Here is a 25813-nt window from a genome sequence, read left to right as displayed (position 1 = left end):
TATGTATAAAGAAGTGGAATCAGACATTAAGGCTTTATGCAGATGATGTTATTCTGTAAAGAGTAATAAATAAGTTATGAAATTGTGAGAAACTGCAACCTCTATAATGATGTGAGATAGACAGTAGGTAGATGATAAACAGGGTTAAAAGTCTGGTTGTGAGTTTTGCAAAAAGGAAAAGTACTCTCAGTTTTAATTATGGCACTGATGGGGTGAAAATTCTTTATGGGGATCATTGTAAGTACCTAGGTGTCAATATAAGGAAAGATCTTCACTGGGGTGATCACATAAACGGGATTGTAAATAATAGGTACAGATCTTCGCATATGGTTATGTGGGTATGTAGGAGTTGTAGTACGATATAAAGGGGAGGGCATATAAGTTTCTGGTAAGACCCAGACTAGAATATGGTTCCAGTATATGGGACCCTCACCAGGATTACTTGATTCAAGAACTAGAAAAAATCCAAAGAAAAGCAATTTGATTTGTTCTGAGTCATTTCTGACAAAAGAGTAGTGTTACAAAAATGTTGCAAAGTTTGGACTAGGAAGTGTTGGGAGAAAGGAGACGTGCTGCTCACCTAAGTAGTATGTTCCAAGCTGTCAGTGGAAAGATGGCGTGGAATGTCATTAGTATACAAATAAGTTTGCGTGGTGTCTTTAAAAGTAGGAAAGATCACAATATGAAGATAAATTTGGAACTCAAGAGGACAAATTGGGACAAATATTCATTTATAGGAATGGGAATTTGGGATTAGAATAACTTACCAAGAGAGATGTTCAAAAATATTCCCATTTTTTTGCAATCATTTGAGAAAAGGCTAGGAAAACAACAGATAAGGAATGTGCTACCTGGGCGAGTGCATTAAATGCAGATCAGCATTGATTGATTGATTGATTGACTGATTGATTGATTGATTGATTGATTGATTGATTGATTGAGCTGTTTCTGTTTGTAATGGTTTCATCGGACACTTTTATTCGATATCCTCTGAACTTGGGAGGGTGGGTTGGCGGCAGCGGGCCCATAGCTGAGTCATGGCATATGCTTCCACTTACTTGTGCCAGGCTCCTCACTTTCATCTATCCTATCCAACCTCCATTTGTCAACTCTTGTTCTTTTCCAAACCTGACGATATTAGGTATCAAGGCCTAGGGAATCTTTCATTTTCACTCCTTTCATGGTCCTTGTCTTTCGTTAATAGATACCTTAATATTTAGAAGTGTTGGATCCCTTCCATTGTTTTCTCTCTGATTAATCTTATATAGAGGAAGGTTGCCTAGTTGAACTTCCTCTTAAAACAATAATCAACACTATCTGCATTTCTATTTGCAGTAAAAACTGAAGCCGAATGCTTGAATATAATTTACCACCTCAATGTATATTTAATGTTCAAAGGCGTTGTAGTTTAACAATTGCTGTCATGGTGGAATTTCAAAACTGTCTTCACTGAAGCAAAGAGAGCATTCACGAGCTGATAATAATAATAATGCCAGGCTGAGAGGCTCAGATGGTTGAGTCAGAGGCCTTCTGATCGCAACTTGGCAAGTTGTATCCTTGTTCAGTTCTGTGGTGTTTGAAGGTGCTCAACTGCATCAGCATCATGTCGGTAGATTTACTGGCAGTTAGAAGAAACTTTGTCGGACTAAATTCTGGTACATTATCATCTCTGATAACCTTAAGCAATAGTTAGTGGTAGTTAGTGGGATGTAAAGCAAATATTATTATTATTATTATTATTATTATTATTATTATTATTATTATTATTATTATTATTATTATTATTATAAACAATAATAATATTCACTCATAAATGTTACCTGGTTTGTCTATTAATTTCTATATAATTATATATACTGTTCATGTTTGTGGGTTACTGTAGTCACGTCCTAGTTCGTGAACCATGGGCAACGGCTGAGTGGCCTGTAAGTGGTCCTGAGAGCCGGGATACCAGTTGCTATGGAATGGGAGTGGGCATCTCGGACATATTCTGAGTCATGGCCCTCCTTGTTCTCAGGCGGCCAGGACTATACAATTCACCGGTGGTCCATAACCCGTTAGAGGAGAGATCCTCACTTGGACTATGTGCAAGTACGGTAGCATCCTGCTTCATGAATTTACCGAGCTCAGAACATTTTAAGCAAGCCTCAGACCTATGGGAGTAATGGAGTCCCACTCCCATTTGACAGGTGAGGGACTCCTTGGAAACAACTTGGCGAACAAAATGGAATTCGATGGGGAGTTATCAATATTAATGGGGCTTATGGAAGAAAGAAGGTAGAACTGGCTGAGAGCAAAGAGGATACATCTGGATGTGCTAAGAGTAAGTGATATTCGGGTAAGGGGAGATAATGAGGAAGAGATAGCAGATTATAAAGTGTACTTGACGGATGTTAGAAAGGGAAGGGCAGAGTCTGGGGTAGGGCTCTTTATCAGGAATACCATTGCATGCAACATAGTTTCTGTTAGGCACGTAAATGAGCGAATGACGTGAGTAGATTTGTCAGTTGGAGGAATTAGGACAAGAATTGTGTCCGTGTATACACCATGTCAGGGTGCAGATGAGGATGAAGTTGACAAGTTTTATGAAGCATTGAGTGACATCGTGGCCAGGGTCAACAGCAAGGATAGAATAGTGCTAATGGGCGATTTCAATGCAAGAGTTGGGAATGGAACTGAAGGATACGAAAGGGTGATTGGTAAATGTGGGGAAGATATGGAAGCTAATGGGAATTCTGTGCTAGTGTGAGTTTAGCAGTTACGAATACATTCTTCAAGCATAAGGCTATTCACTGCTACACATGGGAGGCTAGGGGTACCAGATCCATAATAGACTATATCTTAACTGACTTCGAATTCAGGAAATCTGTTAGGAATATACGAGTTTTCCGGGGATTTTACGATGATACAGACCACTATTTGATCTGTAGTGAACTAAGTATCTCTAGGCCTAAGGTAGAGAAAGTTAACTCTGTCTGCAAACGAATAAGGGTAGAAAATCTCTAGGACAAGGAAATTAGACAGAAGTACATGGATATGATTAGTGATAAGTTTCGAACAGTAGACAGTAACCAGGTTCAGGTTACAGAAAGTGAATGGGTGGCATACAGGGATGCTGTAGTAGAAACAGCAAGGGAATGCCTAGGAACAACTGTGTGTAAAGATGGGAAAAGGCGAACATCTTGGTGGAATGATGAAGTGAGAGCAGCCTGTAAACGTAAAAAGGAGGCTTACCAGAAATGGCTCCAAACAAGGGCCGAAGCAGACAGGGATTTGTACGTAGATGAAAGAAACAGAGCGAAACAAATAGTTGTTGAATCCAAAAATAAGTCCTGGGAAGATTTTGGTAATAACCTGGAAAGGCTAGGTCAAGCAGCAGGGAAACCTTTCTGGACAGTAATAAAGAATCTTAGGAAGGGAGGGAAAAGGAAATGAACATTGTTTTGAGTAATTCAGGTGAACTCATAACAGATTCCAGGGAATCACTGGAGAGGTGGAGGGAATATTTTGAACATCTTCTCAATGTAAAAGGAAATCATCCTGGTGGTGTTTCAAACAGCCAAGCTCATGAGGAGGAGGAAAATGATGTTGGTGAAATTATGCTTGAGGAAGTGGAAAGGATGGTAAATATACTGCATTGTCATAAGGCAGCAGAAATAGATGAAATTAGACCTAAAATGGTGAAGAATAGTGGGAAGGCAGGGAAGAAATGGCTTCATAGAGTAGTAAAATTAGCATGGAGTGTTGGTGAGGTACCTTCAGATTGGACAAAAGCAGTAATTGCACCTATCTATAAGCAAGGGAACGGGAAGGATTGCAACAACTATCGAGGTATCTCATTGATTAGTATACCAGGCAAAGTATTCACTGGCATCTTGGAAGGGAGGGTGCAATCAGTCGTTGAGAGGAAGTTGGATGAAAACCAGTGTGGTTTCAGACCACAGAAAGGCTGTTAGGGTCAGATTTTCAGTATGTGCCAGGAAATTGAAAACTGCTACGAGAGGAATAGGCAGTTGTGTTTATGTTTCGTAGATCTAGAGAAAGCATATGACAGGGTACCGAGGGAAAAGATGTTCACCATACTGGGGGTGGAATTAAAGGTAGATTATTAAAATCAATCAAAGGCATTTATGTTGACAATTGGGCTTCAGTGAGAATTGATGGTAGAATGAGTTCTTGGTTCAGGGTACTAACGGGGGTTAGACAAGGCTGTAATCTTTCACCTTTACTGTTCATAGTTTACATGGATCATCTGCTGAAAGGTATAAAATGGCAGGGAGGGATTCAGTTAGGTGTAAATCTAGTAAGCAGTTTGGCCTATGCTGACGACTTGGTCTTAATGGCAGACTGTGCCAAAAGCCTGCAGTCTAATATCTTGGAACTTGAAAATAGGTGTAAAGAGTATGGTATGAAAATTAGCCTCTTGAAGACTAAATTGATGTCAGTAGGTAAGAAATTCAACAGAATTGAATGTCAGATTGGTGATACAAAGCTAGAACAAATTGATAATTTCAAGTATTTAGATTGTGTGTTCTCCCAGGATGGTAATATAGTACGTGAGATTGAATCAAGGTGTAGTAAAGCTAATGCAGTGAGCTCACAGTTGCAATCAACAGTATTCTGTAAGAAGGAAGTCAGTTCCCAGACAAAACTATCTTTACATCGGTCTGTTTTCAGACCAACTTTGCTTCATGGCAGCGAAAGCTGGGTGAACTCAGGATATCTTATTCATAAGTTAGAAGTAACAGACATGAAAGTTGCAAGAATGATTGCTGGTACAAACAGGTGGAAACAATGGCAGGAGGGTACTCAGAATGAGGAGATAAAGGCTAATTTAGGAATGGACTCGATGGACTCTGCTATGGAGGGTAAGAGAAGTAGAGGGAGACTAAGACGACGATGGTTAGACTCGATTTCTAACGATTTAAAGATAAGAGGTATAGAACTAAATGAGGCCACAACGCTAGTTGCAAATCGAGGATTGTGGCAATGTTTAGTAAATTCACAGAGGCTTGCAGACTGAACGCTGAAAGGCATAACAGTCTATAATGATAATGTATGTATGTATGTGTATATACTGTATTTATGGTCGGAAATTGCATGTAGGCCTTCTCCAATGTTTGAACTTTAATGAGAAATAATTTAAGGAATATTTTACTGCATTGCAGCTTAAATGTCATGTTATAATAATTAACATTCCACTTTTAGAAACCAATATTTGCTGTGCTTTGAATTAAACTTGTCCTACCTTCGACAATCACTCGCCCACGACCTTGCTGCAGCTTTGTCCTGTGTGAGTCCAAATTTCTCATATTTTACCCTTTTCTTTTCTTGGAGTGGTTGTTAGAATGATACATAGCACAACCCGGCATTGCAAAAGGGATATTAACAAATACTTTCTCTAGCAATGCACACAGCAATCAACATAAGCACATTTCAATAGACTGTGAATTAAGATGTGCATTTCTCCCACCCTCACCACAACTTCGAGCTGCTCCCAGCAGGACGTCATGCGCAAGACAGAGCGCAATTGAGTCAGCAATCTACCTTACCATTATACTTACACCAAGGTGGAAGATAAGATCAATACCATTATTGGTTGTTTCATTTCTGTAGTATACAATGTATCAGCGCAGGTATACCATAACAGGGAACATTTGTGACCTGTTGTGCTCAAGAAGAATCAAAGTGAATTATTATTATTATTATTATTATTATTATTATTATTATTATTGTTGTTGTTGTTGTTGTTGTTGTTGTTGTTGTTGTTGTTGTTGTTGTTTCAGCCCTAAATCCATAGCAGTACACAGTGTTCATTTTTGATCTGTGGGTCATGGGATGACATAGGCTTGCAGCTATCAGCAATGCCACAAATTTTTTATTATCTGTTTAATAATAATCATCATAAGGTAACCTTATATTTTTGTAGGAGGATTGAAAGATATTTCACCAGCCAATGCTAGGATAAAATAACTCCATGGATAACAGAATTAGGGTAAGTTTTAGGAAAGGTGCCCTTGAACTGTATGAAACTACAAGCTTGTAAACTGGATGTGTTACAATAATTGCTGAGATATTTCTTTGATCAGTATGCCAAGCCAAGTGTATACTGCCATTTAAAGAAATAGAGTTGGCTTCTGGAGAGAAAAAACAGATTGAACTCACCTGATCACAAGAGGCCTGTCAGACCAAGTTCTCAGTAACTGAAGAATGTGTCGCGATGAACTGACAGGTACACTTAAGTTCAAAGATCGAGAGAAGGCATATGATGGGGTACAAAGAGAAAGACTGTTGACCACACTGAGGAATTAAAAAACAAGGGTTAAGTTATTAGAGTCAATCTGTTATATTTATATTGAATATTAGGTTTTAGTGAGAGATGAAGGCAAAAGTTGTAATCTCTCATCCTTATTGATCATCAAAGATGTAGGTCACTACTGAATGGTAGAATGTGGCAGGATAGGTCTGAAATAGACAATAATGTACGGAGTCTTGCTTAGTCTCAAGAGTAGCCATTGTGAAAACTTTGAATCCAGTATCATGGCACTTGAATAGCAATGTTATGAGTATGATATGAAAACAAGCATTTTCAAGATTAAAGTGATACAGATTGGAAAGAATCCTAACAGGAATGAATAGCAGATATAACCTATGAAATTGGAGTATGTGGGTGATTTCAAGTACTTGGGATATACATTTAATATTTAATCTTGGAAGGAGGAAACAAGTTTTTATTCTATACATTAATATAGGTAAGTAGTGAGAATGACTGCTGGTACAAACAGGTGGGAACAATGGAAGGAGGGTACTCAGAATGAGGAGAAAGGCTAATTTAGGAATGAACTCTATGGATGAAGCTGTACGCATAAACTGGCTTCAGTGGTGGGGTCATGTGAGGTGAATGAAGGAGGATAGGTTACATAGGAGAATAATGGACTCTGTTATGGAGGGTAAGAGAAGTAGAGAAAGATCAAGACGATGATGGTTAGACTCAGTTTGTAATGATTTAAAGATAAGAAGTATAGAACTAAATGAGGCCACAGCACTAGTTGCAAATAGAGGATTGTGGCGGCATTTAGTAAATTCACAGAGGCTTGCAGACTGAACACTGAAAGGCATAAAAGTCTGTATTGATAATGTATGTTTGTTGGTCTACTTTTGTGATGAATCAGCTGATTGGGAATAAAAGCCAGATGAACTCAAATTATATAACTCATAAGCTGGCAGGAAAGCAAGAGGGTGACAAGGGTAATTGATGGTACCGGTACCTACAATTGAGAACAATGCAAGAAGGAGTTTAACTTTGTCTGCCACCATAGCGTAATGGTTAACACTATTAACTGCTGCCCACAGTGCTCTGGATTCGATTCTCAGTACTGCCGTAAATTTAAGCATGGTAGGAGGGCTGAGACGTGCTTAAAATGGCACATACAGCTTACCTCCATTGGAGGTATGCCTGAAAAGATCTGCACCACCTCAGGATGAGGACACGAGTTTACCCAAAAGAAAGCAGCATGATTTGTTCTGGGTGATTTCCGACAAAGGAGTAATGTTACGGAAATGTTGCAAACTTTTGACTGGGAAGACTTGTATGTAAGGAGACAAGATGCTTGATTATGTAATATGTTGTGAGCTGTCAGTGGAGAGATGGCACAGAATTAATTAATTAATTTATTTATTTATTTATTTATTTATTTATTTATTTATTTATTTATTTATTTATTTATTTATTTATATTTATTTATTTATTTATTTATTTATTTATTACAATCTGCTTTATGTTACCCTGAAACTGATAGGTCTTATGGCAACGAATAAGCTTGAATGGTGATTTTAACAGTGGGAAAGATAAAGTTGGCATTCAAGAGAACAAATTGAGGCAAACATTAATTTATAGGATGAGAAGTAAGGGATAGGAATAAATTATCAAGGAAAATGTTTGAAAAAATTTCAAAGTTCTTTGAAAATGTTTAAGAAAAGCTGGGTAAACAACTGATAGGGAATCTGTCACCTGGGCGATAGTCCTAAATGCAGATCAATGATTGATTGATTGATTGATTGATTGATTGATTGATTGATTGATTGATTGATTGATTGATTGATTGATTGATTGATTGATTGATTGATTGATGACAATGGAAAGATCCTGAATAAGTTATTAATGAATTTATTGGTCAAAGATATTCACAGGAACTGTCTTTGGTGGTGGGATAATAAGAGGCTAATAGACAAAGGTACAACGATATATAACACAGAAAAATCAGACTGAAGAATGGAGGGTTACAAAAGCAAAGGAAGACCTAAGACGCAATAGTAGGACTCAGTTTTTACATTCCAGTGTAAGAGACATAACCAAATAGTCCATACTTATAAAGAACAATGGAGGTATTTACTTCATTCACAGGCACATGCATACTGCTCACTGCAGGGCATTATAGTTTGTAATGAATGTATGCACTGTATGTGCTGTACGTAAGTATGCATCTACATACAAATGCATGTATGTATGCATGGAGATGTCTGTGTTTATTTACAGTGTATCTATTTGTATAGAGTGCAATTATATAAAGGCAAATATATTTACAACACAAGGTAATGCTCCTTACAGTCAAACAGAAGTATCCTCACAAAGGAAGACAGTTTGGGTGTTGATAATTATCATATTACTGTGACATGACAAATGATACATTTCCCATGAACAGTTGAATGGTGTACAATAGTGTTCAACCAGTATCTCATGAGTGTGAGTGTTCAGTTATAGCTGCTGAATAAAAGGGATCAAAAATATAAAAAAATATATATGTATTGAATAGATTTAATATCAGTTTACAACTTACTTCAACAATACTGATAAAAAGATGTTGACATCATCACGTTCAGGATTCCTGAAATAAAAAAGAACAAATAATGGGTTACCAGACCAAATATGCATGTTCACTTTGTAAGAAAGTTAATAAAAAGAGAATTTCCAATGCAACTCCTGTCATATCATGTAATAATTTTAATCACATATCAAGTCCCTTGGCACAACTGGCCCAAAGGAATTTTTGCCTGCCAAGCAACTACTGCTCAGACCAAAGCTAGGATGATGGGATGATAACATGTTCAGGTGCCTCCGTGCGCACCGTACTGTACGTGTGAATATAGGTCAGAATAGGGTTTGTCCACCCAAGTTGCAATACATTGCTATAGCCTATCTTGCATGGCACGTTGTCATTAAGGTTTCAATCACATCCCTTGGAACTACAGCCTATGCTTCATATACTGCGAGAGTCAGTTTGTCCAATATATATCATTAGTTGGCCCATTTTGACCTTTCCTCACACAAGTACAGCCTCCAACACTAACTACAGGTATAAGGGATCACAAGCCTATTGCACTCATATGATTACCGATATTGTTTGTTGCATAACATGTGGTGCCACCATAGCTCCACTTTTCTGCTCCTAATTCTCAGGGATCTGTCTGGAACATAACAATTTTGTTGCAATCCTCCCTCACTGTTGTCCATCAGATTGGCCTTGTCCAACGTCTTGGCCACTACTGTCATACACGTACTGTGGATATATTTTGGCCAAAATAGATAACCATTTTCATGCAGACCAATCATCTAAGTCATCTCAACTGCTGACAATGGGGCCAAGAAAAATACTTAGTGTTTATTACAAGACACACATCTTATTACACTACCATATATGAGCCATCTATGAGAATGCATATTATCAAATGAGTTATCAAGAATGAGCCCGTCAGATCTCATTAAATCGATCATTCAGAGTGAAAGGCGAAGGCTCCCACTATCCATAACCTCAGCACTATGTGGCATACTTTGGTTAGCACTACCCTATGTACAAATAAATAAAATTGTATCTTTCAGCACTGTGAAGCTCATAATTCAAGGTGACATACTGTACTTGTACCTAACTAGTATTAACTATGGAATTTTCTGAAATATTGTGCATCATTATCCAGTCAATACTGATAAGTATTACTTGGTTATATTACATTTTTCCAAACTATTAAAGATGTATGGAGTTTTATTCAGTGTCAGCAGTGTAAAAAAAATTTCTAAATAAATAAAACAGCTACAGAGAAAGCAATGTAATGAACATGTCAGCTTACACATGTGACATTGTACTAAAAAACATTTAATTCATTACAACTAATATCCTTCATTTCCTAACTGTTTGTGTCTGAACTTTAGATGATGATGATGATGATGATGATTATTTATAGGAGACTAACATCCAAGTCATTGGCCCCATGAACTTTAGAAGATTTCTCATTTGCTCATTAGTTCCAAGGCAGAATTTCTCATCACACATGCAATTCAGGGTCTTTGAAAGGTATTTCAAAGTTTGAATCAACAGTTATCATTATTAATTTCAATAGACACCAGTAAAATCCAAGAGAGTGGATTACATAAGTTAATCCTTTGAACATTGAAGTTGCTGCAATTCTTTCTTTGTTTTCAGGTACCTTTTCTTTCTGTGATATTGATATTCGTAGAGTAGAGAACCTCTCCTGCAACTATGGCATTATCCATCTTGGACCATGTAATAATGTTACTTTTAGCTAAGAAGAATTTAATGTGCCAATTCCTGCAGGTCTGAAAACTTGGAAATGCTTCTTTTTAATTGCTGTTGTCCAGGTTATGACATAGTACAGTAGTACATAGTACAGGACCATAAAGGCTGAAAACGTCAAGAGACTACTGTAGCTTTGTAAGAGAATGCATCAACATTTTATGCTGAGTTTCCACAGGGCAGTTTGGGCAATAGTACAGATGCACCAGGTCTTAAAATACATCACGGTTATGGGCAATTTATATCATGGCTGAGAAACAATATAATGGATGCAGAAATTTTCTCACAGAACTGGAGTCAGTATTGTAGAGATAGGATAGGAATGGTAGGAGGGGGAGCATTCATTCTGATGAAAATATAATTTGCAAGCTATGAAAAAGTTAATGAGAGATGCATTTTTAGAGATAATACACAACTTGATATCTTTAGACTGTACAGACCATGAAAGTGTAGTGCTGATGCTGATTCAGAATTATTTGATACGATAATCAGCTATGTGGGAAACCACATGGAAAGGAATGTGATTGAAGCGGGAGATCTCAAATTACCAAATGTCAATTGAAAAGGTAATGTGAATGACAGGAAGCATGACCAACAAATGGCAATTAGTTAATGTAGGAAGGACAGCTGATTCGGAAAGTGATAGAACCAACTAGAGAGAATAATATTCTGGACATGGTGTTGGTAAAACCAGGTGAGCTATATAGAGGTACCAAAGAATATATGGTATTAGTGATCATGAAGTTGTTTTTGTTGTAGTTAAAAATAAATCTGATAGAAAGGAAGGTCTTAATAGTAGGACTCCTAGGCAGTACCAAGTGGTTGGTAAAACAGGCATGAGAGAGTTTTTAAATAAGTAACTATGATCGGTGGACAACGGTAAATAAAAATGTAAACAGACTCTGGAATGCTTTTAAAGCAATTGTTGAGGAATGTGAAAACAGGTTTGTACCTTTAAAGGTGGTAAGGAATGGTAAAGACCTACTATACAATAACAGAGAAATGAAGAGACTAAGAAGGAGGTGCAGACTGGAAAGAAATAGAGTAAGAAATGGCTGTGGAAGTATGGAGAAATAGAAGGAACTTACTAGGAAATGGAATCTAGCAAAGAAGCCAGCTAAGGATAACATGATGGCAAGCATAATTGGCAGTCACACAAATTTTAGTGAAAAATGCAAGGGTATGTATAAGTACTTTAAGGCAGGAACAGGTTCCAAGAAGGACAATCCAGGAATAATTAATGTACAAGGTGAGTGTTTATTCAATGATCTTCAAAAGGCATGAATACTCAGTCAGCAGTATATAAAGAATGTTGGTTACTGGGATAATGCCCAGTTAGATGAGGTGTCTAATACTAAAGAAGTATTAAACTTTACTAATGATAACAACATTTAAAATAGGATACAAAATTTGAAAACTAGAAAAGTGGCTGGGAAAGATTTCGGGAGATATATTAAAGACAATGGGTATGGATATAGTACCATATCTGATGTACTTATTTGATTATTGTTTGCATGAAGGAGTAATACCAAATGAATGGAGAGTTGCTATAGTTGCTATAGTAGCCCCTGTGTATAAAAGAAAGGGTGATAGACATAAAGCTGAAAATTACAGGCCAGTCAGTTTGACATGCATAGCATGTAAGCTTTGGGAAAGCAATCTTTCTGATTACATTAGACACGATTGAGAAACTAATGACACGCTCGATAGAAGGTACCGGTAGTTCGGGTTTAAATAATGTTACTCCACTGAAGATCAACTTGTAGGATTCCAGCAAGATATAGCAGATGTCTTGGATTCCGGAGATCAAGTGGACAGTATCGCGATTGAGCTGTCTAAGGCATTTGCTAGAGTGGATCATGGGAAACTACTGGGGAAATTAAGTGCAATAGGACTAAACAAAAGAGTGACTGAATGGGTGGCTGTATTTCTAGAAAATAGAACTCAGATAATTAGAGTAGGCGAAGCTTTATCTGACCCTGTAATAATTAAGATGGGATTTCCTCAAGGTGGTATTATTGGACCCTTATTTTTTTCTCATATATATAAATGATATGAGTAAAGAAGTGCAATCAGAGATAAGGCCTTTTGTGGATGATGTTATTCTGTACAGAGCAATAAATAAGTTACAAGATTGTGAGCAACTGAAAAATGACCTCATTGAAGTTGTGAGATGGACAGTAGGCAATGGTATGATGATAAACAGGTTTAAAAGTCAGGTTGTGAGTGTCACAAATAGGGAAAGTCCTCTCAGTTTTAATTACAACATTGATGGGGTAAAAGCTCCTTATGGGAATCATTGTAAGTACCTAGGCATTAATATAAGGAAAGATCTTCATTCGGGCAATCACATAACTGGGATTGTAAATTAAAGGTACAGATCTCTGCACATGTTTATGAGGGTGTTTAGGGGTTGTTGCAAGGATGAAAATGAGAGGGCATATAAGTCTCTGATAAGACTGCAACTAGAATATGGTTCCAGTATATGGGACCCTCACCAGGATTATTTCATTCAAGAAGTGGAAAAATCCAAAGTGTTGGAATGTTGTTATTTTCTCATAAAAATAAAAATAAGATGCCCTGTATATATATCTTGTAGTAGTTTTAAGAAAAACAACATTAAGGTTATGTGTTGGCAACTCAGATAAATTGAGTCAAGTAGTTTGTCTTGGTTTGCTTTTGTTCTTTGAACGTTTGAACTGCTTGGTGTGTGTGAAGCTCAGTTGTAGTCAATACCTCGTAATAAAATGATGTGTGCGAGGAAGCTGGTGTTTCTATGGTAAAATTTGCTTATCAAAAACTGGTGCCATGAGTAGAAATTAAAGATGTTTCAACACAAAGAAAAGCAGCTTGATTTGTTCTGAGTCATTTCCAACAAAGGAGTAGCTTTACAGAAATGTTGCAAAGTTTGGGCTAGGAAGAGTTGGGAGAAAGGAGACAAGCTGCTCGAATAGGTAGTATGTAATACCAATGTAAGGGGTCCGTTATTGGACATTATATAAATTTTCCAGCTTAATCATTCCTGGTTGCCGGTGTTTTGCCCCAGTGTGCTAAGTTGGGCTCATCAGTTTGTAAACAGCACACCCACCAAGACACATGGCTAGTGCATACTGTGGAGGTCACTGCGTAGGCTACTTGGAACCACCAGCAATGCCTACGCACTATGAGAGACTTTGTCTCATTACCAAAAATTGATGCCTGTCCTGAATGGGTAAATTTAAAATACCAATGTAAGTGGTCCGTTATTGGACATTAAAATTTTTCCAGCTAATTCATTCCTGGTTGCCAATGTTTCGCCCCAGTGTGCTAAGTTGGGCTCATCGGTTGGTAAATAGCACACCCTCCAAGATGCATGGCTAGTGCATACTGTGGAGGCCACTGCATAGGCTACTTTTAGCCACCAGCAGTGCCAGTGCACAGTGCACTATGAGAGGCTTTGTCTCATTACGAAAAATTGATGCCTGCCTGGCCATCAGATGATACAGATGTCGATTCCCATAGGGAACCTGAAATATTTGTCCCGAATGAGTAAATTTATAATACCAATGTAAGTGGTCCATTATTGGACATTATAAATTTTCCAGCTAACTCATTATTTGTTGCCAGCGTTTCGCCCCAGTGTGCTAAGTTGGGCTCATCAGGTGGTAAATAGCACACCCACCAAGACGCATGGCTAGTGCATACCGTGAAGGCCACTGAGTAGGCTATATTGATCCACTGGCAGTGCCAATGCACTATGAGAGACTTTGTCTCATTACCAAAAATTGATGCCTGTCTGCCCATAAGATGATATAGATGTTGATTCCCATAGAGAACCTGAAATATTTGTCCCAAATGAGTAAATTTATAGCACCGATGTAAGTGGTCCATTATTGGACATTATAAAAATTCTTTCCAACTAACTCATTCCTGCTCGCTAGCATTTCGCCCCAGTGTGCTAGGTTGGGCTCATCAGTTGGTACATAGCACAACCACGAAGACGCATGGCTGGTGCATACGGTGGAGGCCACTGCGTAGGCTACTTAGAGCCACCGGCAGTGCACTATGAGAGACTTTGTTTCATTACCAAAAATTGATGCCTGCCCGGCCATCAGATGATATAGATGTTCATTTCCATAGGGAACCTGAAATATTTGTCCCAAGTGAATAAATTTATAATACCCATGTAAGTGGTCCGTTATTGGACATTACACATTTTTCCAGCTAACTCATTCCTGGTTGTCAGCGTTTCACCCCAGTGTGCTATGTTGGGCACATCTCTTGGTAAATAGCACACCCCCCAAGACGCATGGCTAGTGCATACTGCGGAGGCCACTGCATAGTCTACATGGAGCCACTGACAGTGCCAATGCACTATGAGAGACTTAGTCTCGTTACCAAAATTGATGCCTGCTTGGCCATCAGATGATACAGATGTTGATTCCCATAGGGAACCTGAAATATTTGTCCCGAATGAGTAAATTTATAATACCAATATAAGTGGTCTGTTATTGGACATTATAAATTTTCCAGCTAACTCATTGCCGGTTTCCTGCGTTTCACCCCAGTGTGCTAAGTTGGGCTCATCAGTTGGTAAATAGCACACCAACCATGATGCATGGCCAGTGCATACAGTGGAGGCCACTGTGTAGACTACTTGGAGCCACTGGCAGTGCCAATGCAGTATGAGAGACTACTATGCAGTGGCCTCCATGGTATGCATTAGGCACGCGTCTTGGTGGGTGTGCTTTTTACCAACTGATGAGCCCAACTTAGCACACTGGCGTGAAATGCTGGCAAATAGGAATGAGTTAGCTGAAAAATTTATATTGTCCAATAATGGACCACTTACATTGGTATTATAAATTTACTCACTCAGGGCAATTATTTCAGGTTCCTTATGGGAATCTATATCATCTGATGGCCAGGCAGGCATCAATTTTTGGTAATGAGACAAAGTCCCTCATAGTGCATTGGCACTGCCGGTGGCTAAAAGTGGCCTATGCAGTGGCCTCCACCATATGCACTAGCCATGCGTCTTTGTGGGTGTGCTATTTACCAACTGATAAGCCCAACTTAGCACACTGGGGTGATACGTAGGCAACCAGGAATGAGTTAGCTGGAAAATTCATAATGTCCAATAATGGATCACTTACATTGGTATTATAAATTTACTCATTCAGGACAAATGTTTCAGGTCCCCTATGACAATCAACTTTTATATCATAAGCAGAATGTTCCGATCTGTCAGTGGAGTGATGGCGTGGAATGACATTAGTGGACGAATGAGTATGGGTGGTGTCTTTAAAAGTAGGAAAGATCATAATATGAAGATGAATTTGGAATTGAAGAGGACAAATTGGAGCAAATATTTGTTCATTGAAAGGGGAGTTAGGAATTGGAATAACTTACCAAGCGAGATGTTAAATGAATTTCCAATTTCTTTGAAATCATTTAAGGAAATGCTAGGAAAACAACAGATAGGGAATCTGCCACCTGGCTGACTGCCCTAAATGCAGATCAGTACTGATTGATAAATTATTGTGCATGAAGACCCATATTGAATAGTGGACCTTCGTTTTTGCCTTTATTATCATATTAATCATTATCCATATTGACCATGGTTGACAGGCAAGATTTAGAGTCTCTTCCGTTGGCCTATTCGGTTCTGCTAAGTCAACTGTTGCTGCCAACAGGGGCGGTGCATGGTATTGTTGTAGTGTTGCACAACTCCCAATAATTTTGTACATTTTTATCGTCTTTTCTTCTAATGTTTTAGTTCAATGAACCTAACATCTATTTGAAAACATGTTAAAACCAACCATTTTTGGTCATTCACTGTACTAATGCTTTGTAATGGACCAATAAGTGCTGCTGGCTGCAAATCAAACTCAGGGGTTTCCTTTCCTATGGCAACTCCCTAACAGACAGCGCGGCACAATGTACCTCAGCAGGGATGAGTCTAAGCCTGTATAGCATCAGGTAGCATGCTCGCCAGTATCGGTCTTAGGGAGTTGCACGAGACTAGCAAGTCCACTATCGAGAAACAGTTCCAAATGTCCCCGTTAGATTGTGCCACTCTGCCGAGATTAATTCATTCCTCCTTTCTCTCCTCTCGCAAAGGTATTTTAATTTTAATTTTTTTAAATTGACAATTATTGCTTTACATTGCACCGATGAAGATATGCCTTATGGTGAGGATGGGATACGAAAGGGCTAGGAGTTGGAAGGAAGCGACCATGGCTTTAATTAAGGCACAGCCACAGCATTTGAATATTTTGAAAAAAGCAAACTATGGAAAACCACCTTCAGGGCTTCCAACAGTGGTGTTGGAACCCACTATCCCCTGAATGCAAGCTCACAGCTATACGACCCTAACCGCATAGCCAACTTGCTGGGTAACTTCTTTTCCACGCCATTCCAGACCACCCACAATATTACCAACATCTTGCTTCAATGAAAAACAGGAGGCCAAATTTTCAATTCAAGTGAGGCAAAAGTAACTGTGCCAGGCAGAGCGGCTCAGCCGGTTAAGTGCTGGCCTTCTGACCCCAACGTGGCAGGTTCGATTCTGGCTCATTCCGGTAGTATTTGAAGGTGCTCAAATAAGTCAGCCTCGTGTCAGTAGATTTACTGGCGTGTACATTAACTCCTGCGGCACTAAATTCTGGTGCCTTGGTGCCTCCGAAAACCATAAAAAAATTGTTAGTGGGTATGTAAAGCCAATAACATTATTATTAAGACTAACTGTAGTTATAGTGTGTAATAAACCTCTTATTTCCTGGGTTGTAATTCCCAGACATATTTCAGTTTTAGTAGGAATGTGGTTCATTACTTAACGATAATAGATTCTTTTCATTTCTGTAAGCTATTAAAGCATGACACTGAAAATTTTGGTGCAACACCCAGCTTCAGATACCACTAGCCACCCCTAGCTGCCAATACTCTTTCCTGAGAGCACTTGGTTTTGCTATTGCAGGCTCAATGGTGTTGATGAAACCCTTCCCTGATTTAAGACATTTCCCTACAGATTTGTGGCCGTGTAGAGGATATGATTACCCACCCTTTTTTTACACTTTCTCAGTTTCAGCTGCTACTTGCCATCCAACACCTACTGGTAGGTTAGTGCTTTACCACATGTGTGGTATACCTTTTTGACATTAGTTGGTCTGAATCATCATGTTCGACTCAAGACCATATCCACTTTCATGGAATTCACATTGTTGGGCGATATAGGTAAAACATACTCAGCTGCAAGAGAGAGTGCCAAGGCTGTAGTTAGCACAATTGCTGGATCTGCTCTCCAGGTGGACCAAGTTATTATCTTTAATAAACTGTTCCTTGCTTCATGTTGAGAGATTGCCAGTGCCCTTTAAACATGAATAAATGCTCAAGTTGAACTCCCACATATTTGACAGCTGAGAAGAATGCAGTTTTACTTCCTTCCCTCTAGATATTCAATTTATGGTATGCAGCATGGTTACAAAGATGGGGAAATGTGACTTGTGCTTTGATGCAATTTGGTAGAAATTTGTTTTTATAGTACATGGAAAGATCATCGAGGCAAGTCTGCAGACAGGATTCCATGTCCTCAAATGACTTTGGACTGTCATCCAACACCAATATCATCAGCATACAAAACATGCTGTGTTTCCTGACCATTATGTTGATCATTTGTGTATACATTGGAAAGATTGGTGCAAGGGCACTGTGATGTGGGAGGCCTTTTTCTTAATCCTCCAATGACTCAGTGTACCTTGAAGAATCACCTGGAATCTTCTGCTCTGCTGGAGGAGGTGTTCAACGATTCTTTTGAGTTTGCTGTTGCTTGTCACCTTAAACAGCTTGCATAAAAGGAATTGATAGGTGAGAGTGTCAGAAACAGTAGTCAAATTTATATAAGCAGTGCCAGTTGCCAGACTTCTCAAATCCATTCTCAGCATACTGATTGTGAGTAAGGTTCAATGTTTGGTTAATAAACAATCGTCCTTCCAGCTAATCAATGATGAGATCATCATGTTAACAGTAAAAGTGACTCAGGATAGAGAAATTTTTTTAGCTGGTGTGGTTAGTGGCAGATCCAGAGAGCATTTGGGAGGGAATGTAGTTTTACTCCAACAGATCGCAAGTTTTTAATCACTTTTATCGGGTAGACACCAAATATACCACCAGAGATATTTAACATGCTGACATCATACCAAATGGAATGGTGAGGAATTTTTTATTTGTAGCCTTCCCCAATCTGATGCCGCCGATTGGCGCGAGAAACGTCCGAGGGCTATCTGCCCAAGGTCGGAGCAGGTTAAAGAAGCAAGGCAAATTCACCCAATTTACGACGATCAGCAATTGGACAATGACAGGTGTCGGTGGTGATTATTGTTTTAAGAGGAAGTACAAGTACCGGTAGGTAAAAATCCTCTATTAACATTAATCAGAGAGAAAACATGGGAAGGATCCGACACTTCGGAAAATGAAAGTATCGGTCAAAGAAGGACAAGAGCCACGAAGGGCGTGAAGATGAAAAACTCTCTTGGTCTCGAATGCTCCAATATTCTCGCAGTCACAAAAGAACAAGAGTTGACCAAGGGAGAGAAAGACTGGGTGCAGCCGCGAGTTGCCCAAATCAGTTTAAAGATATTAACATTAAAATTTCCACCTTTACAATGCTTACAAAAGTTTTTATTCTTAAAGCGAAGTTATAGGTACACGTTTCGTCCCTCTCGGGGACATCCTCAGTCTAGCGAAGACCGAACGTTAAATGGTAAAATTAGCATAACAATAAAGGTGTTATATATTACGTCTACTGCAAATAAAATTTACATGGTCTTAGCGTGCCATTTGAAAACAAAATGGTGACGTGAAATCCGTTTGAAACATCTCATCCTCGTTCATGTATAAAAGAATCTTACGTTTGGAGACAGGCATGTAGAGTGAGAGAAAAATCTTGACTAGTAGTTCAGTATGGGTTCTATGCTTCTAATCGTAAAATGTGTTCCATTAGTGGTTTAATGGATAATAAACGCCGTGTGGTAAAATGAGGCTATTAACACAGGGTGAACTTCTCCTCTGGTGCCGTAATAAGTTGAAAAGCCGGCCTTGGATCGTATCGTTTCAATCGTGGAGTAATATAAATTAAAATAGATTACTGAAAAATTGTGTAAACATAAACAATATGGAAAGGTAAAAAGAATATAAGGCACATCTGAGTACTTACATTTTTGATTTTGTCAGTCACTAGCTTCAAGTATAACGGTCAATTGCGGAAGGCTTGAAGAAGAATTGTATTCTCATTGTGCATCATTTAAAGAATGCATAATTATTCTCTGATATTTCATTTAGGTTACCATTGGAGTTTGTTCTCTGGTCTATGTCGGTGAAAATATCTTCTTCTTCTCCATCTTCTTCAACATTCAGTTGGGCTGTTTCATTTTATCGCCCATTAGATTAGCCTGTTTTATCTTATGACTAGCTGATGTACCTGTGCTTCGCTACAGAATTCTACATTGTATACAGAGTTCTAGGTTAAGTACCGGTAGTGTAGTTGTTGAGAGCCAAATTGCATTAAATTGCAAGGCTCTTGACGTTACCCCAGAAATGTGATGGGGAAGTATTTTGTGAAGACTGGGTCAGGGAATCTTTATTGTAATGGTAGGCCCTCTTGCCTACCATCAGTCACAATCAAGTCTGGGAGTTTTCATTATACTTACTGTCCACCTGCCTTTTTACATCCTCAGAAAGGCTGTCTTAGTGGTTTTCCTAACTGAAATCAACATAGATCGGTACAATGATGCCAGTAGGAATGTCGCAATTAAAAGCAATGCTATCATATGAAATACTCGATCAAATTAAAAACCACTCATTTTCTCACTTTTAAAGAACAGTACTACGCTACCGACCTAACAGTCCAAAGTTCAAGAGCTGGAATGACCAGGCCGTAGACAGCCGTGATCCATGAACACTCCTTAATTTCGGTAGGCAGGGGGTGTGAAGATGGGGGGGGGGGGAATAATGTAGAGTCCCAGGACAAAAACTATGCCGTCTTACTCATCTGTTCAATAGGAGTTCCCGAGGAGTCGGAAAATCTCAATTCACTACACTGGCGGCGGAAAAATCTAGCTTGACTTGGAGGAAAATTTTCCCTCCAAGCCAGAGGAGAAATTCCCTCTTCACTGCTAACTTGGAATAAAATTAATGAAGAACTTAATAAAATGAAGAGGAAGAAGCTTTTCTTAAGAAACGGCTCTTTTCAGTGTTTAATTTTGAGTTATTTAGTGAATTGTGGTGCTATAATTTGGAATTGGCCGAAATTGTAATTCTAGATCAGGTTATACTACTACTACTACTACTACTACTACTACTAAGTGAGCCTATGCCTTAAGTGTGGACACGGCTCATTCAAAACAGCGCGTCAGAGTAGGGATCGAATAGCTTGAATACTATGATGAACCAATGTGTTACGTGCTAGTAGCATCAGAAAATGTATGAACCAGAGGAATGGCATGCTAAAGAAGAAAGTTACCTAACTCCCCACCTATTTCCCGCCAATATTCAGGCAGGCTATTATACTCGGTACGCAGCAGTAATCTCATCTATCGGGGAGGAGTGGCAGCATAAGAGACAAAGAACATCACAACAAACAATGGGCAAAGTATGTTATTTTTGATCACTGTTACACGCTTTCGATATTGTAGGCCTTCACATTTAGTTTTCTTCCAACTATGAAGTAGGTCCCTTCCACTCTTATCATAGACGGTACGATAAAACTGAATAAAACATAAATGATCGGAAATAACTTTTGTTATGTAGTACTTATCGATAGCACCAATAACAAAGGCATTTAAAAATTAAATTTTAGGCACCTTCCCCTAAACTACAATTTCATCCAGGGAGAATAAAAATGTTTATAGTTTAGACTGTAGTTTCTTATTCCCCGACTCTCTATACTGATTTTCATTAAATTCTGTTAACCCATTTTCTCGTGGCTCGGCACTGATATGGACTTAGCAACAAAAATACAAATTCATGAATATCTGTGTTATCATAGCCGGTTCTGTAAAAATGTATAAGACATAAATGATCGGAAATTTAATTCTATATAACTTTAGTTATGTAGTATTTATCGATAGGACCATTAATAATGTAAATATTTGAGAATTAAATTTTAGGCCTTCCCCTAAACTACCATTCCACTCAGCCTGAATAAAATGATTTATAGCCTAGATTGTAGTGGCTCATCCCCCGACTTTAGATACCGATTTTCATTAAATTCTCTTTAGCCTTTTTCTCGTGATGCGCGTACAGACAGACAGACAGACAGACAGACAGACAGACAGACAGACAGACAGACAGACAGACAGACAGACAGACATTACGGAAAAGAAAAAGTACGTTTCCTGGTTACTGTGGACATGACCGATACAGAAATACAATTCTTTTCACATTCTGAGCAATGTACAGACAAAACTCTTTTATATATATATAGAAGATATAGATATTGAGTTAAGATAAGGAACATAATTTAACTATCCACTGTATGTATTACCGGTACATATTCCCCAGAGATTGAACGCACTGACATGAAATATACTACATTACGTAACATTGTCCTGTACCGTACTTATTATTTAATATTGGAAAATATTATAATTTTAAACTACAAGGTTAGCTGACTCTGACCAAGAAAGTAATTTATTACATTCATTATTTCAGAAGTAGGTTCATATAATAAACAAGAGATAGTTGTTAGAAATGGAGGATGTAAATGAAGCAATTTTTAAATAAATTTTCTACGAGGAAGTTCATAAAATTTACACTGAATAAAGATATGTTTTCCGTCGTAAATATTGAGTAAGGTACCTTTATTAGTTTTTTGGAGGATGGAAAGATCTTATTCTACTGCAGAAAAAGAATGGTTAAGAGTCCGACATGTGGGAGCTCATGGCAGAAAATCTACTGTGCTTTCCTGGCGTTAGTGTGTTCCTGGTCTGCAAACGTAAGATCCTTTTATACTTGAACAACAATTACATTTTTCAAATGGATTTTACGTCATCATTTTGTTGTCAAATGGCACGCTATTGGTCAGACCACATCAAAGTTAATAAATAATGTTAATGAAAACATTCCTCAACATGTTAATAAACTTTTGTTAACAAACTTCTTCAACATTATGTCAATACCAAAACACCTGTTTGTGAGGTTACAGTGGACAGGGTCAGGAAGAAGAAAATACCAGTGGCGTATCCTGGAATCTCCACTGAGGCATGCAACTAGTAACCATGCAGTTAACACAATGTATTAAGTAAATTTCAATTCTACTCACCCTAATTACATGCAGGTGGACTCGAGCCAAACAGTTTTACTGTAAGTTTCTGGATTGAACGTGCGTACACAATTCTTGTTTTCTGTTTTTAAATCTACGAGGGTCCGCCTCTGTGGTGTAGTGGTTAGTGTGATTAGCTGCCACCCCCGGAGGCCCGGGTTCGATCGTTCGATTCCCGGCTCTGCCACGAAATTTGAAAAGTGGTGCGAGGGCTGGAACGGAGTCCACTCAGCCTCGGGAGGTCAACTGAGTAGAGGTGGGTTCGATTCCCACCTCAGCCAACCTCAAAGTGGTTTTCCGTGGTTTCCCACTTCTCCTCCAGGCAAATGCCCGGATGGTACCTAACTTCAGGCCACGGCCGCTTCCTTCCCTCTTCCTTGTCTATCCCTTCCAATCTTCCCATCTCCCGCATGGCCCCTGTTCAGCATAGCAGGTGAGGCAGCCTGGGCGAGGTACTGGTCATACTCCCAGTTGTATCCCCCGACCCAGAGTCTGAAGCTCCAGGACACTGCCCTTGAGGCGGTAGAGGAGGGATCCCTCGCTGAGTCCGAGGGAAAAGCCAACCCTGGAGGGTAAGCAGATTACGAAGAAGAAGAAGAAATTTACGAGGGAAGGTAGAGGTCTCCCGGCTTTAACTATTTGAATCTTTTCATCAAACGAACGGCCAGTAAATGGCTTTTCAAACTGATTTACAATTATATCCGTTTTAGACTCATCCATCGTTAATACCACATGTGCGCAAAAATATAATAAAACACCGAAAACACAATGAACTAACTCACTAACTCAAGCACTGGATGTAAGTCACCCCAGTGGCATTGGTCAGTTTCGTCACGTTGGGTTCTCGCTGGGGGGTAATCTGTGGGTCCCGTTCGCTGTAAAGATGCCGACATTCTGCAAGTTGCTAACAGATGGCAGAGGGTAGCACGGGTATGGGGTGACAAATTCTGACCAAGTTTCAATTGCAGCAACAGCGTTGGAGGGTTTCAGAACTACGTCTGCCACCGAATGCAATTTTAAGATTGAATGCCTCACATCCTTAACTCCTCCATTCGCTGTCTCTTTCTTTCTAGAGTGGTGTAGACGGCGAGACTACACCAGCACCACACGTAGTCAAGCAACGGAACCAGTACAGTTGCGCGGACCTTTTGAACTTCTGAGAGATGAAATCGTTAATATTTGACTTGAAACAAACCTAAAATCGTACATCAGATAGTTCTTTGTGTTATCATAACGCATGCAATGAATGCCTTGCATTCAAGGAGAATACGCCCCTGGAAAATACTTACAGCTGCAGCTTTCATTATTTTAGTGAGTACAGTTAGAGAAAAGCGCAGACGCGAAGTGTGGCAGAGGAAAATATTGGAAAGGCGAATAGAATTAAGTTTGGAGAGAACGCTTATTTCAGAACTTTCAATTCATGATGCAGCACGCTTTCAAAATTTTCTTGAGAATGCCTTCACATGATTTTCAGTTCTTGTTTACAGTAATTGGGTCTGAAATCGCAAGTAATGATACAGATTATCGCAAAGCCGGCTCCACTAAAGACAGCTATTTTCTATAGGTATAACTTCAAGATTCCTAGCAAGTGGTGACTCAGACATTTTACTTATGGGCCTGTTTGTCTAAAGCATCAAAATAAGCAATTTCAGTCATTGTGTCTGATGTGTTTGAAGCTTTATATAACAGTTCTCGTTCGCTCGTTGGGGGCTCTGACCCCAAACCCCCGAGTACTCTCCATTTCGAAATAGGCCTATATCTCAAAAACTGAAGATGTTACAGATGTGAGAATAGGTATTTGGAATCTCCTTTAAAAATTAAAAAAAAAAAACATGTGTTTACTTTTTTGACTTGAGAGAAGACTGTTTCTCACATGCACAGTTCTATGTCGCATGGTCGTCTTAGCCCCAAAAGGTAATAACACAAACATGGTTTACAAATAATTTCTAGGGTAAATGAAATTCAGTTTTTTGGGTGAGATTTTATACTTTAGGAATTTTCAGATAATGTCTTGGTACAATGCCAAGGAACGATTACTTTCATCAAATTACGAAACCCACGCGAGCGAAGCCGCGAGTAATTAATTGCTAGTAGTGAATAAAATGTCTTTGCTCAGAAGGAACCTGAGAATTTCCATCTGCCTCACACTGAGATCTTTATTGGTTGTGAGGATCAAAAATACCAGTTAGCACTGAGATAATTGTAGTTTGACAACACCTGCATGTATTCCTCAAAGAATACACTTTTTCACCCCACAAATAGCATATCCTGACTGCAAAGGAACACTTCAACATACCACCAAGTTATTATTGTGTAGGCCTATCACTCACTCCGTAAAAAACAAAACAAAAATATAAACTCCTGATGGTTAATGGTTCTATATAGGACACATGGCATAATGGACATACCAGTTATTTAAAATTCAGTTAAATATTGTCTCTTTACTTTTAAAGTATGATTCCCAGGTGGAGATGTCATGAATTTAGAAACCAAGGATTGAATACTAACAAAATAGTATTTAAAATCACCTTTGGACACACGTTCCATTGTCATCCCAGGTAGAGCAGCACAGAAACTAAATTTACCTACTCAAATGTATACTGTTCTCAAGAATGAACCAATGCAGTCCCTGCACTGTATTTTTCCATAACACTTCCAATTTTCTTGCCCATATCTTACTTTGCAAGGAATTATCCTTCTGATATTTAAGTACAACTAATATCCAACCTACACCACTCCCTTCCTCTATTGTTTAAATTCATGCTGATTACATCTTTAATTATACTGCAATACTACAAGATACGAGGGCGAATCAAAAAGTAAGCTACACTAGCTCGCCGCGAGAGCACACTCTGATTCGTGACCGTGGCCAATGCAGAGCAAGCTATAGTACTTGCCGACACGTCCGATAGGAGGGTTGGTGTGGTAT

The 25813-nt window shown here is 38.8% G+C and overlaps 1 protein-coding gene across 1 annotated transcript in view; it reads right to left on the bottom strand.

Moving 5' to 3' along the window:
- Positions 1 to 8837: 8837 nt before the first annotated feature.
- The window catches only part of LOC136864134 (E3 ubiquitin-protein ligase RNF170), a 354319-nt gene continuing 337343 nt past the window's right edge, over positions 8838 to 25813 (bottom strand). Inside the window, exon 5 of the mRNA XM_068226178.1 lies at positions 8838 to 8885. Coding sequence (XP_068082279.1) covers positions 8877 to 8885 — 9 coding nt within the window. The 3' untranslated portion in view covers positions 8838 to 8876. The remainder of the gene's footprint in view (positions 8886 to 25813) is intronic.

This window comes from Anabrus simplex, chromosome 2 (assembly GCF_040414725.1).
Source record: "Anabrus simplex isolate iqAnaSimp1 chromosome 2, ASM4041472v1, whole genome shotgun sequence".
In the NCBI taxonomy this organism is placed as follows: domain Eukaryota; kingdom Metazoa; phylum Arthropoda; class Insecta; order Orthoptera; family Tettigoniidae; genus Anabrus; species Anabrus simplex.
The sequence above is the reverse complement of the archived record's forward strand: the minus strand, read 5'-3'. Positions and strand labels throughout refer to the sequence as shown.